Raw genomic sequence first — 12624 nt, forward strand, 5'->3', positions numbered from 1 at the left:
AAAAGTTTGGAACATGGTGAAATTGTTTGGCGTGTGGGGGCCGGATTAGGAAATCCAGAAGCGAAAAGGTGTGGGAAGCAAGCTGCTTAGGTTCTCGGCACGCGCTCGCGGCGGCGTCCTCCCGCGAGTGGGAACGCGCGGTCCGGTCCGGGCATGACCTGACCAAGCTTCGCGCTCAGCCTCTTCTTGCTCCGCGCCTAATAATCTCGTGTCCGAATGGGAACAGCATTAAACCGTGTCAAATCTCTCGCATCCCGGGTCGACTTCCTCTCGGATTCTATCTAATGGCGCCAGTGTTTTGAGCTCAGCCGAGGATTCTTGGAAGGTGAAATTTGCTACCAGCTATAGTTGTCAAAGTCTTGGTCGCTCGTGGCGAGATGAGGTGTGTCCGCGTGTGTGTGTGTGTGTGTAAACGAATCGGGGCTGGAGGTGTTGGTATTTGGCCAGTTGGGTCTCCTGGGTTGGTCGTTTGCCACTGTGACTGTGGCATGCCAAGTCAACCCCCGCAGGTGCACTGCACTGTACTGTACTGTGCATTATGGTGCGGCGCCACCGGACTGTTCCGTGTGCACCTGCCCCCAGCATCCATATCTAGAACAAGACTGACGGAAATACTCCTCAACGCGGATCATTTCTGAAAGAATGTAAGCGACGTCCCGACCCAAGTTTCTCTTTAGCCCGAAGCAAGAAATCACAGCTGGTCACAGGCGCGACCCCTCCAATTTCACAGCTGGTTACGGTTCACCGGAAAGTTCCCTTTCGTCACCGGAAAAGAAAGCTCGTCGTGGACGGCCTTGAACGTGGGTGGCTCCTCGTCCGCCTACCGGAGGGAAAAATTCCGAGTAAATATCTCGTGCGCGTCTCCTCGTCCGCGGCATCATATGCGCCATTCCCCACATCAGAATAGGAGGGACCCGATTGTTTGGTTCCTCCTCACGCCACTCCATTTCACCGCCCGGCCAAGTAACCCATTTTCCACCCCAAGAAGAAAGAAGCCCACACCACACCACAGAGGCTATGAATGATGGTGCACTTGAAACTCGAAATAATTATATCACCGCAGTCGTTGTTCTCGTTCGCAGATCTGGCTGGCAGTGGCGACGGCTGGTGCACATGAGCTCAACGTCTCAAAAAGTGCACCCCAAGCCACACAGCCACACAAGTCAGCCTTCACCGTAGTTTAGTTTAACTTAATCCCCTCCTCAGCCAGTAATGATTGTATATTCCCCGCAAAAAATTCTTATGATTGCACAAGTAAATTTTCACTAATTAATTTAGTACGTGCTCCTACTCTGCAGTGTTCCAGTGCCGGCCGCCAGGTACTAACACTATATAATTCGACATTCCATTTGGTCATGCTGATCTTTCTTTCTGGCGCCTGTTGCTGTCAAGCCAAAAGGCAACGATTCTTGCTTTTCCTTGGAAAAGGCCCCAACTCTGAAGCAGGTGGCGGCCCCTTGACCTTGCTGAACGCCAACGGTATGATCTGCGCCGATCGAAACGATATTGGGCAGATATGAAAGCGACGGAGTATATATGTAGGAGCCGTCTGTTGCAGATAAGTTTGAGTTAGATGAAGCCGCCAAGCCAACTTCTACTTCAACTGACACTACGCTGTATGCAACATCCAGCAACTGTTGCCTGCGTGCGTGCAAAGAACATTCAGCTAAACTCATTCGGAGCCACATACATCGAACCTTCAGAAGAAGAATTGTTCCGTCCACTTGAACAGTTCTACAAAAAATGGACCTAAATTCTACTCCCTCCGTTCGGAATTACTTGTCTTGAAAATGGATGTGTCTAGACATATTTAAGTTTCTAACCGTTTCCAAAAGTCAAACGCTTCCAACTCAAACATGTTGCTTCCCAATTGCGCGCAGTCGAAAGAAAAGGTCTGCGTGCTTCGCTTTTCTTTGCTTTGTGTCTCAGGAAACATAGTCAACGTCCAAACTACTCTTGAGAGGTAGTCAAGGACCTCTCAAAAAATGGGCAGGTACAAAGGAAAGGGCGCCTGAATTTGATCTGGAGGCAGCTAGCGTGCATCGTTGACATATAATTTGAAGCTCGGCGGGTAGTTTAACCCGGGAAGAGGTTGACCAGCTGAAGGGGTGGGGCCTTTAAAGGAGTTGTATATTTTGGAGAACCGAACTTCTTGTACTACTCAATTACAATTGTGAGTCCATCACTAGTTATAATTGTGTTGCCATCAGTATTACTGGAGAGATCATCTGATGGGATGGAAATGCAGTATGTAAGACATGATATGAAGTTCGCTGGTTATAAATTGAGGCAACAGCCAGCAGAGCGTGGCGTACAAGTTAGGGACGATCGCTAGGATGCGTCCAGATAGTACATGGGAGATCCAGAGAAGGAGGTTTACACAGAGAGAGAAAACAGATATAGGGGCTTTTGAGGGACCGGATGGGAGTACCTATCAAAGAAGTAGGGTATTAGAGCATCGACAGCCGTGACCTGTAAATCCGGACCCTCAAATACCCGTGGACGCGCCCGGATGCGCCCGCGGACAGTGACAAGACCAACCATAAAATTGATCGTTTGCAATCACATACCTTATTTCCGAAACACCTATTACATGCAGTGCCATGCACGACGATCATCCCGTCCGTCTTGGGCCGACTGGGCTATCAAAACACACCGAAAATTGCTCATGGTTAAGATTTTCACACCCGTATTAGTCCCACCTCATCGCGTGACGAGCTAGTCGACCGGCTTAAATATCCGCGTCGTGCAGAAGCTTGGCACCAGGTCGACGATCATCCCGTCCGTCTTGGGCCGATTAGGCTATCAAAACACATCGAAAATTGCTCATGGCTAAGATTTTCACACCCGTATTAGTCCCACCTCATCGCGTGACGAGCTAGTCGACCGGCTTAAATATCCGCGTCGTGCAGAAGCTTGGCACCAGGTCGACGATCATCCCGTCCGTCTTGGGCCGACTGGGCTATCAAAACACACCGAAAATTGCTCATGGCTAAGATTTTCACACCCGTATTAGTCCCACCTCATCGCGTGACGAGCTAGTCGACCGGCTTAAATATCCGCGTCGTGCAGAAGCTTGGCACCAGGTCGACGATCATCCCGTCCGTCTTGGGCCGACTGGGCTATCAAAACACACCAAAAATTGCTCATGGCTAAGATTTTCACACCCGTATTAGTCCCACCTCATCGCGTGACGAGCTAGTCGACCGGCTTAAATATCCGCGTCATGCAGAAGCTTGGCACCAGGTCGACGATCATCCCGTCCGTCTTGGGCCGACTGGGCTATCAAAACACACCGAAAATTGCTCATGGCTAAGATTTTCACACCCGTATTAGTCCCACCTCATCGCGTGACGAGCTAGTCGACCGGCTTAAATATCCGCGTCGTGCAGAAGCTTGGCACCAGGTCGACGATCATCCCGTCCGTCTTGGGCCGACTGGGCTATCAAAACACACCAAAAATTGCTCATGGCTAAGATTTTGACACCCGTATTAGTCCCACCTCATCGCGTGACGAGCTAGTCGACCGGCTTAAATATCCGCGTCGTGCAGAAGCTTGGCACCAGGTCGACGATCATCCCGTCCGTCTTGGGCCGACTAGGCTATCAAAACATACCGAAAATTGCTCATGGCTAAGATTTTCACACCCGTATTAGTCCCACCTCATCGCGTGACGAGCTAGTCGACCGGCTTAAATATCCGCGTCGTGCAGAAGCTTGGCACCAGGTCGACGATCATCCCGTCCGTCTTGGGCCGACTGGGCTATCAAAACACACCGAAAATTGCTCATGGCTAAGATTTTCACACCCGTATTAGTCCCACCTCATCGCGTGACGAGCTAGTCGACCGGCTTAAATATCCGCGTCGTGCAGAAGCTTGGCACCAGGTCGACGATCATCCCGTCCGTCTTGGGCCGACTGGGCTATCAAAACACACCGAAAATTGCTCATGGCTAAGATTTTCACGCCCGTATTAGTCCCACCTCATCGCGTGACGAGCTAGTCGACCGGCTTAAATATCCGGGTCGTGCAGAAGCTTGGCACCAGGTCGACGATCATCCCGTCCGTCTTGGGCCGACTGGGCTATCAAAACACACCGAAAATTGCTCATGGCTAAGATTTTCACGCCCGTATTAGTCCCACCTCATCGCGTGACGAGCTAGTCGACCGGCTTAAATATCCGGGTCGTGTAGAAGCTTGGCACCAGGTCGACGATCATCCCGTCCGTCTTGGGCCGACTGGGCTATCAAAACACACCGAAAATTTCTCATGGCTAAGATTTTCACCCCCGTATTAGTCCCACCTCATCGCGTGACGAGCTAGTCGACCGGCTTAAATATCCGCGTCGTGCAGAAGCTTGGCACCAGGTCGACGATCATCCCGTCCGTCTTGGGCCGACTGGGCTATCAAAACACACCGAAAATTGCTCATGGCTAAGATTTTCACGCCCGTATTAGTCCCACCTCATCGCGTGACGAGCTAGTCGACCGGCTTAAATATCCGCGTCGTGCAGAAGCTTGGCACCAGGTCGACGATCATCCCGTCCGTCTTGGGCCGACTGGGCTATCAAAACACACCGAAAGTTGCTCATGGCTAAGATTTTCACGCCCGTATTAGTCCCACCTCATCGCGTGACGAGCTAGTCGACCGGCTTAAATATCCGGGTCGTGCAGAAGCTTGGCACCAGGTCGACGATCATCCCGTCCGTCTTGGGCCGACTGGGCTATCAAAACACACCGAAAATTGCTCATGGCTAAGATTTTCACGCCCGTATTAGTCCCACCTCATCGCGTGACGAGCTAGTCGACCGGCTTAAATATCCGCGTCGTGCAGAAGCTTGGCACCAGGTCGACGATCATCCCGTCCGTCTTGGGCCGACTGGGCTATCAAAACACACCGAAAATTGCTCATGGCTAAGATTTTCACGCCCGTATTAGTCCCACCTCATCGCGTGACGAGCTAGTCGACCGGCTTAAATATCCGGGTCGTGCAGAAGCTTGGCACCAGGTCGACGATCATCCCGTCCGTCTTGGGCCGACTGGGCTATCAAAACACACCGAAAATTGCTCATGGCTAAGATTTTCACGCCCGTATTAGGCCCACCTCATCGCGTGACGAGCTAGTCGACCGGCTCAAATATCCGGGTCGTGCAGAAGCTTGGCACCAGGTCGACGATCATCCCGTCCGTCTTGGGCCGACTAGGCTATCAAAACACACCGAAAATTGCTCATGGCTAAGATTTTCACGCCCGTATTAGTCCCACCTCATCGCGTGACGAGCTAGTCGACCGGCTTAAATATCCGGGTCGTGCAGAAGCTTGGCACCAGGTCGACGATCATCCCGTCCGTCTTGGGCCGACTGGGCTATCAAAACACACCGAAAATTGCTCATGGCTAAGATTTTCACGCCCGTATTAGTCCCACCTCATCGCGTGACGAGCTAGTCGACCGGCTTAAATATCCGCGTCGTGCAGAAGCTTGGCACCAGGTCGACGATCATCCCGTCCGTCTTGGGCCGACTGGGCTATCAAAACACACCGAAAATTGCTCATGGCTAAGATTTTCACGCCCGTATTAGTCCCACCTCATCGCGTGACGAGCTAGTCGACCGGCTTAAATATCCGGGTCGTGCAGAAGCTTGGCACCAGGTCGACGATCATCCCGTCCATCTTGGGCCGACTGGGCTATCAAAACACACCGAAAATTGCTCATGGCTAAGATTTTCACGCCCGTATTAGGCCCACCTCATCGCGTGACGAGCTAGTCGACCGGCTCAAATATCCGGGTCGTGTAGAAGCTTGGCACCAGGTCGACGATCATCCCGTCCGTCTTGGGCCGACTGGGCTATCAAAACACACCGAAAATTGCTCATGACTAAGATTTTCACGCCCGTATTAGTCCCACCTCATCGCGTGACGAGCTAGTCGACCGGCTTAAATATCCGCGTCGTGCAGAAGCTTGGCACCAGGTCGACGATCATCCCGTCCGTCTTGGGCCGACTGGGCTATCAAAACACACCGAAAGTTGCTCATGGCTAAGATTTTCACGCCCGTATTAGTCCCACCTCATCGCGTGACGAGCTAGTCGACCGGCTTAAATATCCGGGTCGTGCAGAAGCTTGGCACCAGGTCGACGATCATCCCGTCCGTCTTGGGCCGACTGGGCTATCAAAACACACCGAAAATTGCTCATGGCTAAGATTTTCACGCCCGTATTAGTCCCACCTCATCGCGTGACGAGCTAGTCGACCGGCTTAAATATCCGCGTCGTGCAGAAGCTTGGCACCAGGTCGACGATCATCCCGTCCGTCTTGGGCCGACTGGGCTATCAAAACACACCGAAAGTTGCTCATGGCTAAGATTTTCACGCCCGTATTAGTCCCACCTCATCGCGTGACGAGCTAGTCGACCGGCTTAAATATCCGGGTCGTGCAGAAGCTTGGCACCAGGTCGACGATCATCCCGTCCGTCTTGGGCCGACTGGGCTATCAAAACACACCGAAAATTGCTCATGGCTAAGATTTTCACACCCGTATTAGTCCCACCTCATCGCGTGACGAGCTAGTCGACCGGCTTAAATATCCGGGTCGTGCAGAAGCTTGGCACCAGGTCGACGATCATCCCGTCCGTCTTGGGCCGACTGGGCTATCAAAACACACCGAAAATTGCTCATGGCTAAGATTTTCACGCCCGTATTAGTCCCACCTTATCGCGTGACGAGCTAGTCGACCGGCTTAAATATCCGGGTCGTGCAGAAGCTTGGCACCAGGTCGACGATCATCCCGTCCGTCTTGGGCCGACTGGGCTATCAAAACACACCGAAAATTGCTCATGGCTAAGATTTTCACACCCGTATTAGTCCCACCTCATCGCGTGACGAGCTAGTCGACCGGCTTAAATATCCGGGTCGTGCAGAAGCTTGGCACCAGGTCGACGATCATCCCAATTTGTCAACAAAAAATCGATGAGCAAAATAAATATATATTGTCTTTGTAGTAGGGGTATAACGTACACGAACAAGAAGAACTTGACACTAGACGAACAATCATCAACTAATGAATGCAGGCTAGTGTCAAGTTATCTTGCCCACGCAACGATAATTGATAGACCTACACAACAACAGAGAAGCTCGCCGCCATGCACCGGCGCGGCTATTTAAGCCGGTCGGCGTCCGCCTCGCCCGGTGATGTGGGACTAAAATTTTGATGCCTTGATGAGAGAGGACGGAGCTTTAGTCGCTGCAGGTGGGACCTCTACGACCTGCAGCGGTGTCGACTATCGACGCTCTTACCTTCACAAAAAGAGGGTCTGAACCTGTATAAATCTTTGCGCATACTCCCAGCCGCACTGATAGGTAGATACAATTGTCTCTACACACACCCATATACTATTGTGCACCAACGAGACAGACGTCACCGCCCACGCCTTCGACAAGGCGTGTTGGCAGCTCAGTTGGCCAAAGCGCGATTTAAACTTCCCGGAGATCGAGACTGTGACCGATGCGGAGTTCGTCGGCTCCGACATCAAGATGGCGACCGTCACGAAGAAGAACAAGGCATGAGTCGATTTGGACCAGTGCGACGTTCGTTGACGGGATTAGACTGATGGCAAGGTTTGCGATGAAAAATCCGCAGCCGAGCAGGCGGAGTATGAGTTATGGGCTTCGTCGAACAACGCGGTGAAGGAGGATGAGGCTGGCCCCTCGAGGTGTTGGAAATATGCCCTAGAGGCAATAATAAAATGGTTATTATTGTATTTCCTTGTTCATGATAATTGTCTATTGTTCATGCTATAATTGTATTAACTGGAAACCGTAATACATGTGTGAATACATAGACCACAACATGTCCCTAGTAAGCCTCTAGTTGACTAGCTCGTTGATCAATAGATGGTTATGATTTCCTGACCATGGACATTGGATGTCATTGATAACGGGATCACATCATTAGGAGAATGATGTGATGGACAAGACCCAATCCTAAGCATAGCACAAGATCGTGTAGTTCGTTTGCTAAGAGCTTTTCTAATGTCAAGTATCGTTTTCTTAGACCATGAGATTGTGCAACTCCCGGATACCGTAGGAATGCTTTGGGTGTACCAAACGTCACAACGTAACTGGGTGGCTATAAAGGCGCACTACAGGTATCTCCGAAAGTGTCTGTTGGGTTGGCACGAACCGAGACTAGGATTTGTCACTCCGTATGACGGAGAGGTATCTCTGGGCCCACTCGGTAATGCATCATCATAATGAGCTCAATGTGACTAAGGAGTTAGCCACGGGATCATACGTTACGGAACGAGTAAAGTGACTTGCCGGTAACGAGATTGAATGAGGTATTGGGATACCGACGATCGAATCTCGGGCAAGTAACATACCGATTGGCAAAGGGAATTGAATACGAGATTGATTGAATCCCCGACATCGTGGTTCATCCGATGAGATCATCGTGGAACATGTGGGAGCCAATATGGGTATCCAGATCCCGCTATTTGGTTATTGGCCGGAGAGGTGTCTCGGTCATGTCTGCATGGTTCCCGAACCCGTAGGGTCTACACACTTAAGGTTCGGTGACGCTAGAGTTGTTATGGGAAATAGTATGTGGTTACCGAAGGTTGTTCGGAGTCCCGGATGAGATCCCGGACATCACGAGGAGTTCCGGAATGGTCCGGCGGTGAAGATCGATATATTGGACGAAGAGTATTGGAGTCCGGAAGTGTTCCGGGGGTACCAGGCTATGGCCAGCATGACCGAAAGGTGTTTCGGGAGCCCCGGCAAGTGTTGGAGGGCCTCATGGGCCAAAGGGGAAGGGGCAAACCAGCCCACGAAGGGGTGGTGCGCCCCCCACACCCTTTCCCACGTTACTTGGGGAGGTGGGGCGCCTCCACCTGGCTTGGGAGGCAAGCCTCCACCTGCTTGGCTTGGGGGGCAAGTCTCCCTAGGATTTTCCCTAGGGAGATCCAATCTGCTTGGCCGCCGCCCCCTAGGGGAAACCCTAGGGCGTCTCCCCCTCTCCCCTTGCCCCTATATATAGTGGAGGGGTGGGAGGGCAGCCGCACCCTTCCCTGGCGCAGCCCTCTCCTCCTCCAACTACTCCTCCTCCGTAGTGCTTAGCGAAACTCTGCCGGAGAACCACGAGCTCCATTGCCACCACGCCGTTGTGCTGCTGGAGTTCTCCCTCAACTTCTCCTCTCCCCTTGCTGGATCAAGAAGGAGGAGACGTCCCCGGGCTGTACGTGTGTTGAACGCGGAGGCGCTGTCCGTTCGGCGCTAGATCGGATCTTCCGCGATTTGAATCGCCGCGAGTACGACTCCATCAACCGCGTTCTTGTAACGCTTCCGCTTAGCGATCTTCAAGGGTATGAAGATGCACTCCCTTTCTCTCGTTGCTAGCATCTCCTAGATTGATCTTGGTGACACGTAGGAAAATTTTGAATTATTGCTACGTTCCCCAACACGAGGGTGCTCGTGGTCAGTTTGGACTAGAAGAAAGAGAAGGACAAGTCGGACTCCGACAATGAGTGGGACAATCTATGAGTAGTTTGCAGAGATATTTTATTTTATATTCGAAGTATCTATATCGGAACTATTTTAAAATTTATATTAAAACTATTTCCCAAATTTGCATGTCTGATCGAATTTTTAATGTTTCAATGTTTTCATGTCCAAAATATGGGATCTACTGGAGTAAAATGGCGCCCCATTTTACATCACTCGTTGTAGCATAAGGGTATGTTTGGTTCTTGCCTCTAGATGCCCTGCCAATATTGGCTTGCCAATTATTTGACGTGAGATTCCACCGCCCAGGGTTGGCCAAAATTTTGGCAAAACACCGTGAAGGAAAGAACACTGGACTCGTTGGCAGCCAAATATTTGGCAACAAAGCAAACAATACACAAAGGATTTGGCGTGACCAATATTTTGGTAGGGTGTGTTGGGGGCATAAACCAAACAGCCCCTAAATGTTTTCGGGTGATGCAAAATACACTTTTTTTGGTGGGGTTACACTTTTTGTGATGTAAAATTACTTTTTGCCCAATATACATCACCTGTTATTGATGCTCTATGTTTTTCGAGTAAAAGGAAAGTAAACAGATAAGTACGAGCCCACCAGTTTTTATCGGTCTAGAAACATGATTCGAAGCACGGAGAGCATGGTGCATAGTACATACGTGTCACGTGCGCCAGCACGCAGCCGACACGCGACCCAGGAGTGCACGACGAGCCGGCGAGTGCGTCGGGCAGCGGCGAGGGGACGCGGGAGGAGGAGGGCGGCCGTTGCTGGATGAATCTCCACCTGGCGAAGCAACCTCCGGAGTCTGGACGCGACGCTCACTTGTCGGAAAGGTCTGGCTTTCACTGGTCGGCTCGTCGACTCTGCTGGACCCACGTCGCCCAAGAAGAGGTTTTTGACTGGCCGCGGGGTGGTGTACTTTCTTAAGGATCTTTCGTTTCTAGTGCGTGTGCTGCTGTGACGCCGCGCTTTCCGCGTCGACTCCATCCCTTTCGCGGTGGAAGCTTCGGTGTGCGGCGTGGCCGGCAAGCTTGTGAACTGACGCTGGATTTCCTCCGTCGGAGTCATGGCCACGCGACCTAGTGTTAGTGTTGGTTAGTAGTACAGGCGAACGTGTCGCAAATTCGCAATGGGGGGAGTGGAAACATAGAGCAGCAGTATGAAAACAGAGTGCTTGTGCAAGAACGAAATCAATTGCATTAGTCTTCCTGTTGCAAAGCAACAATTTACATGATAGTTCGTGAGAAGCTAAACACACCAACGACTGTTGATGCCTAACTGAATCGTTGTAGGCTTCTACTCCATTAAGGACGCTGTTGTCGCCGTTGTACTCCACGTCCAAGGTAATGGCGAGAACGCCCGACTCTGCGCCGCTTGGTTCTTCGTTTCTGATCACGTCGTCGTCCAGGTCGATCGTCTCCTCCGTCGCTGCGTCTGGTGCTTCGGTTGGCGCGTAGAGCACGTCTATCCAGCCCTCATCGGAGTCCCAGTCCGGGAGCGCCGACGCAGGGCACGCCAGTGCTCTGATCCTCCTCTCGGCCGTGCCGTGCGACATCTCATCCTCGGCCTCGTCGGTGTCAGACTCCGATTCCCATAATGCGGCGTCCAGCGTGCTCTTCGGCGACACCCATTTGCTCTCCACGGCTTGCGGCTTCGCGCCGACCACGGCGGAGGCCAAGAACGGGTGCTCCAGCAGCTGCGCCGCCGTGCACCGGCCGCTGGCCTGCCTGACAAGGCATCTGGCCAAGAAGTCCTTCGCGTCGGCGGACAGCCATTCGGGAACCTCGGGCACGGCCTCCGTGTAGCCGATCCGGTGCAGCGCCGCGAGCGCGTCACCGTCCATGCCGCTCCAGGGCGCGCGTCCAGTGGCCATCTCGACAACCATGCAGCCTAGCGCCCAGACGTCGGCCGCGGTGCCTTGCTCCTCGCCGCGCGCCACCTCCGGCGCCATGAACGCGGGCGTGCCACCGATGATCGACCCGCCGCCGGCTCCCGCCTTTCTCGCGCACCCAAAATCTGCGAGCTGGGCTCGGCCGTCGACGTCGATCACGACGTTGCGCGCCTTGACGTCCCCGTGCACCATACCGACGCCCTGAAGGTACGCGAGCCCGGCCGCCACGTCGGCCGCGTATCCGCGGACGGCACGCTCGTCGAGGCCCCCGTCGATCGCCACCCGGTCCGCCAGCGAGCCGCCAGGGGCGAACTCGAGGAAGAGCTGGTAGGAGCCGTCGCGGGCGTCGCGCCCGCCGATGCAGGAGACTAGGCGCGGGGAGCTCAGGCCGGCCATCACCTGCCGCTCCCTCCTCAGCGCCGCCACGCAAGGCGTGCTCGCCGACTTGACCGCGAAGAGCTTCCCCGAGGCGTCGTCCGCGGCCAGGAACACCTCGGCCCCGGACGAGCCGCGGCCGAGAGTCCGCAGCCGCGTCCATTGCTTGCTCACGGTCACGGACATGGCCATCTTCTTTGCTCTGCCTTGGGAATTCGGATTGTGGTGGTTTCTGTTGGCACTCTGTGTTGTCGAGCTTGCTTGTGGCCTGCTGAATTGTTGATGGGTTCTCTTTTTTTGGCGGACGTGGAAGGAGTACTTGTGGAGAGGAAAAGTTGGGGAGATTGCAAGTTTAGAACATGGAAGGCATTTGGCGTGTGCGGGTACTAGGAAATCCAGGCGAAAAGGCGTGGGAAGCAAGCTGTTTCGGGTCTCGGCACGCGCGTGTGGCGCCATGGATGGGGTTGGGCGGTGAGTGGGAACGCGAGGCCTGTCCCGCGCTTGACCTGACCAACCTTGGAGCTCCGCCTATTCTTACTACCCGCGTAAATTAATCTCGTGCCGGAGCCGGAAAAAGGCAAAAACCGTGTCAAATCTATCGCATTCTATCTATTACTCGCCAGTACAGCAGTTGTCAAAGTCTTGGTCGGTCGTTGCAAGACGGACTGTCTGAAATGGAGCAGTGTGCTGGTGGTGTAGACGAATCGCCGGTCGGGGTCAGCGGCTGCACCTCAACGGTGTTGGCCAGTTGGGTCCGCTCTCTACGGTTGGTATGGTACTTTGACACTGTGGTTGCCCAAGTCCACCGCTGTACTTAGAGCAACTCCAATGAGGCGACTCATTTCGTCC

At 53.2% G+C, this 12624-nt stretch overlaps 1 protein-coding gene across 1 annotated transcript; it reads right to left on the bottom strand.

Moving 5' to 3' along the window:
* Positions 1-10449: 10449 nt before the first annotated feature.
* Positions 10450-12254, bottom strand: LOC109743701 (mitogen-activated protein kinase kinase kinase 18-like). Its single transcript, XM_020302788.4, has one exon. The coding sequence runs from the start codon at positions 12229-12231 to the stop codon at positions 10450-10452; it is 1782 nt and encodes a 593-aa protein (XP_020158377.2). The 5' UTR covers positions 12232-12254.
* Between the last annotated feature and the right edge of the window lie 370 nt (positions 12255-12624).

Source organism: Aegilops tauschii, chromosome 1 (assembly GCF_002575655.3).
Source record: "Aegilops tauschii subsp. strangulata cultivar AL8/78 chromosome 1, Aet v6.0, whole genome shotgun sequence".
NCBI lineage: Eukaryota > Viridiplantae > Streptophyta > Magnoliopsida > Poales > Poaceae > Aegilops > Aegilops tauschii.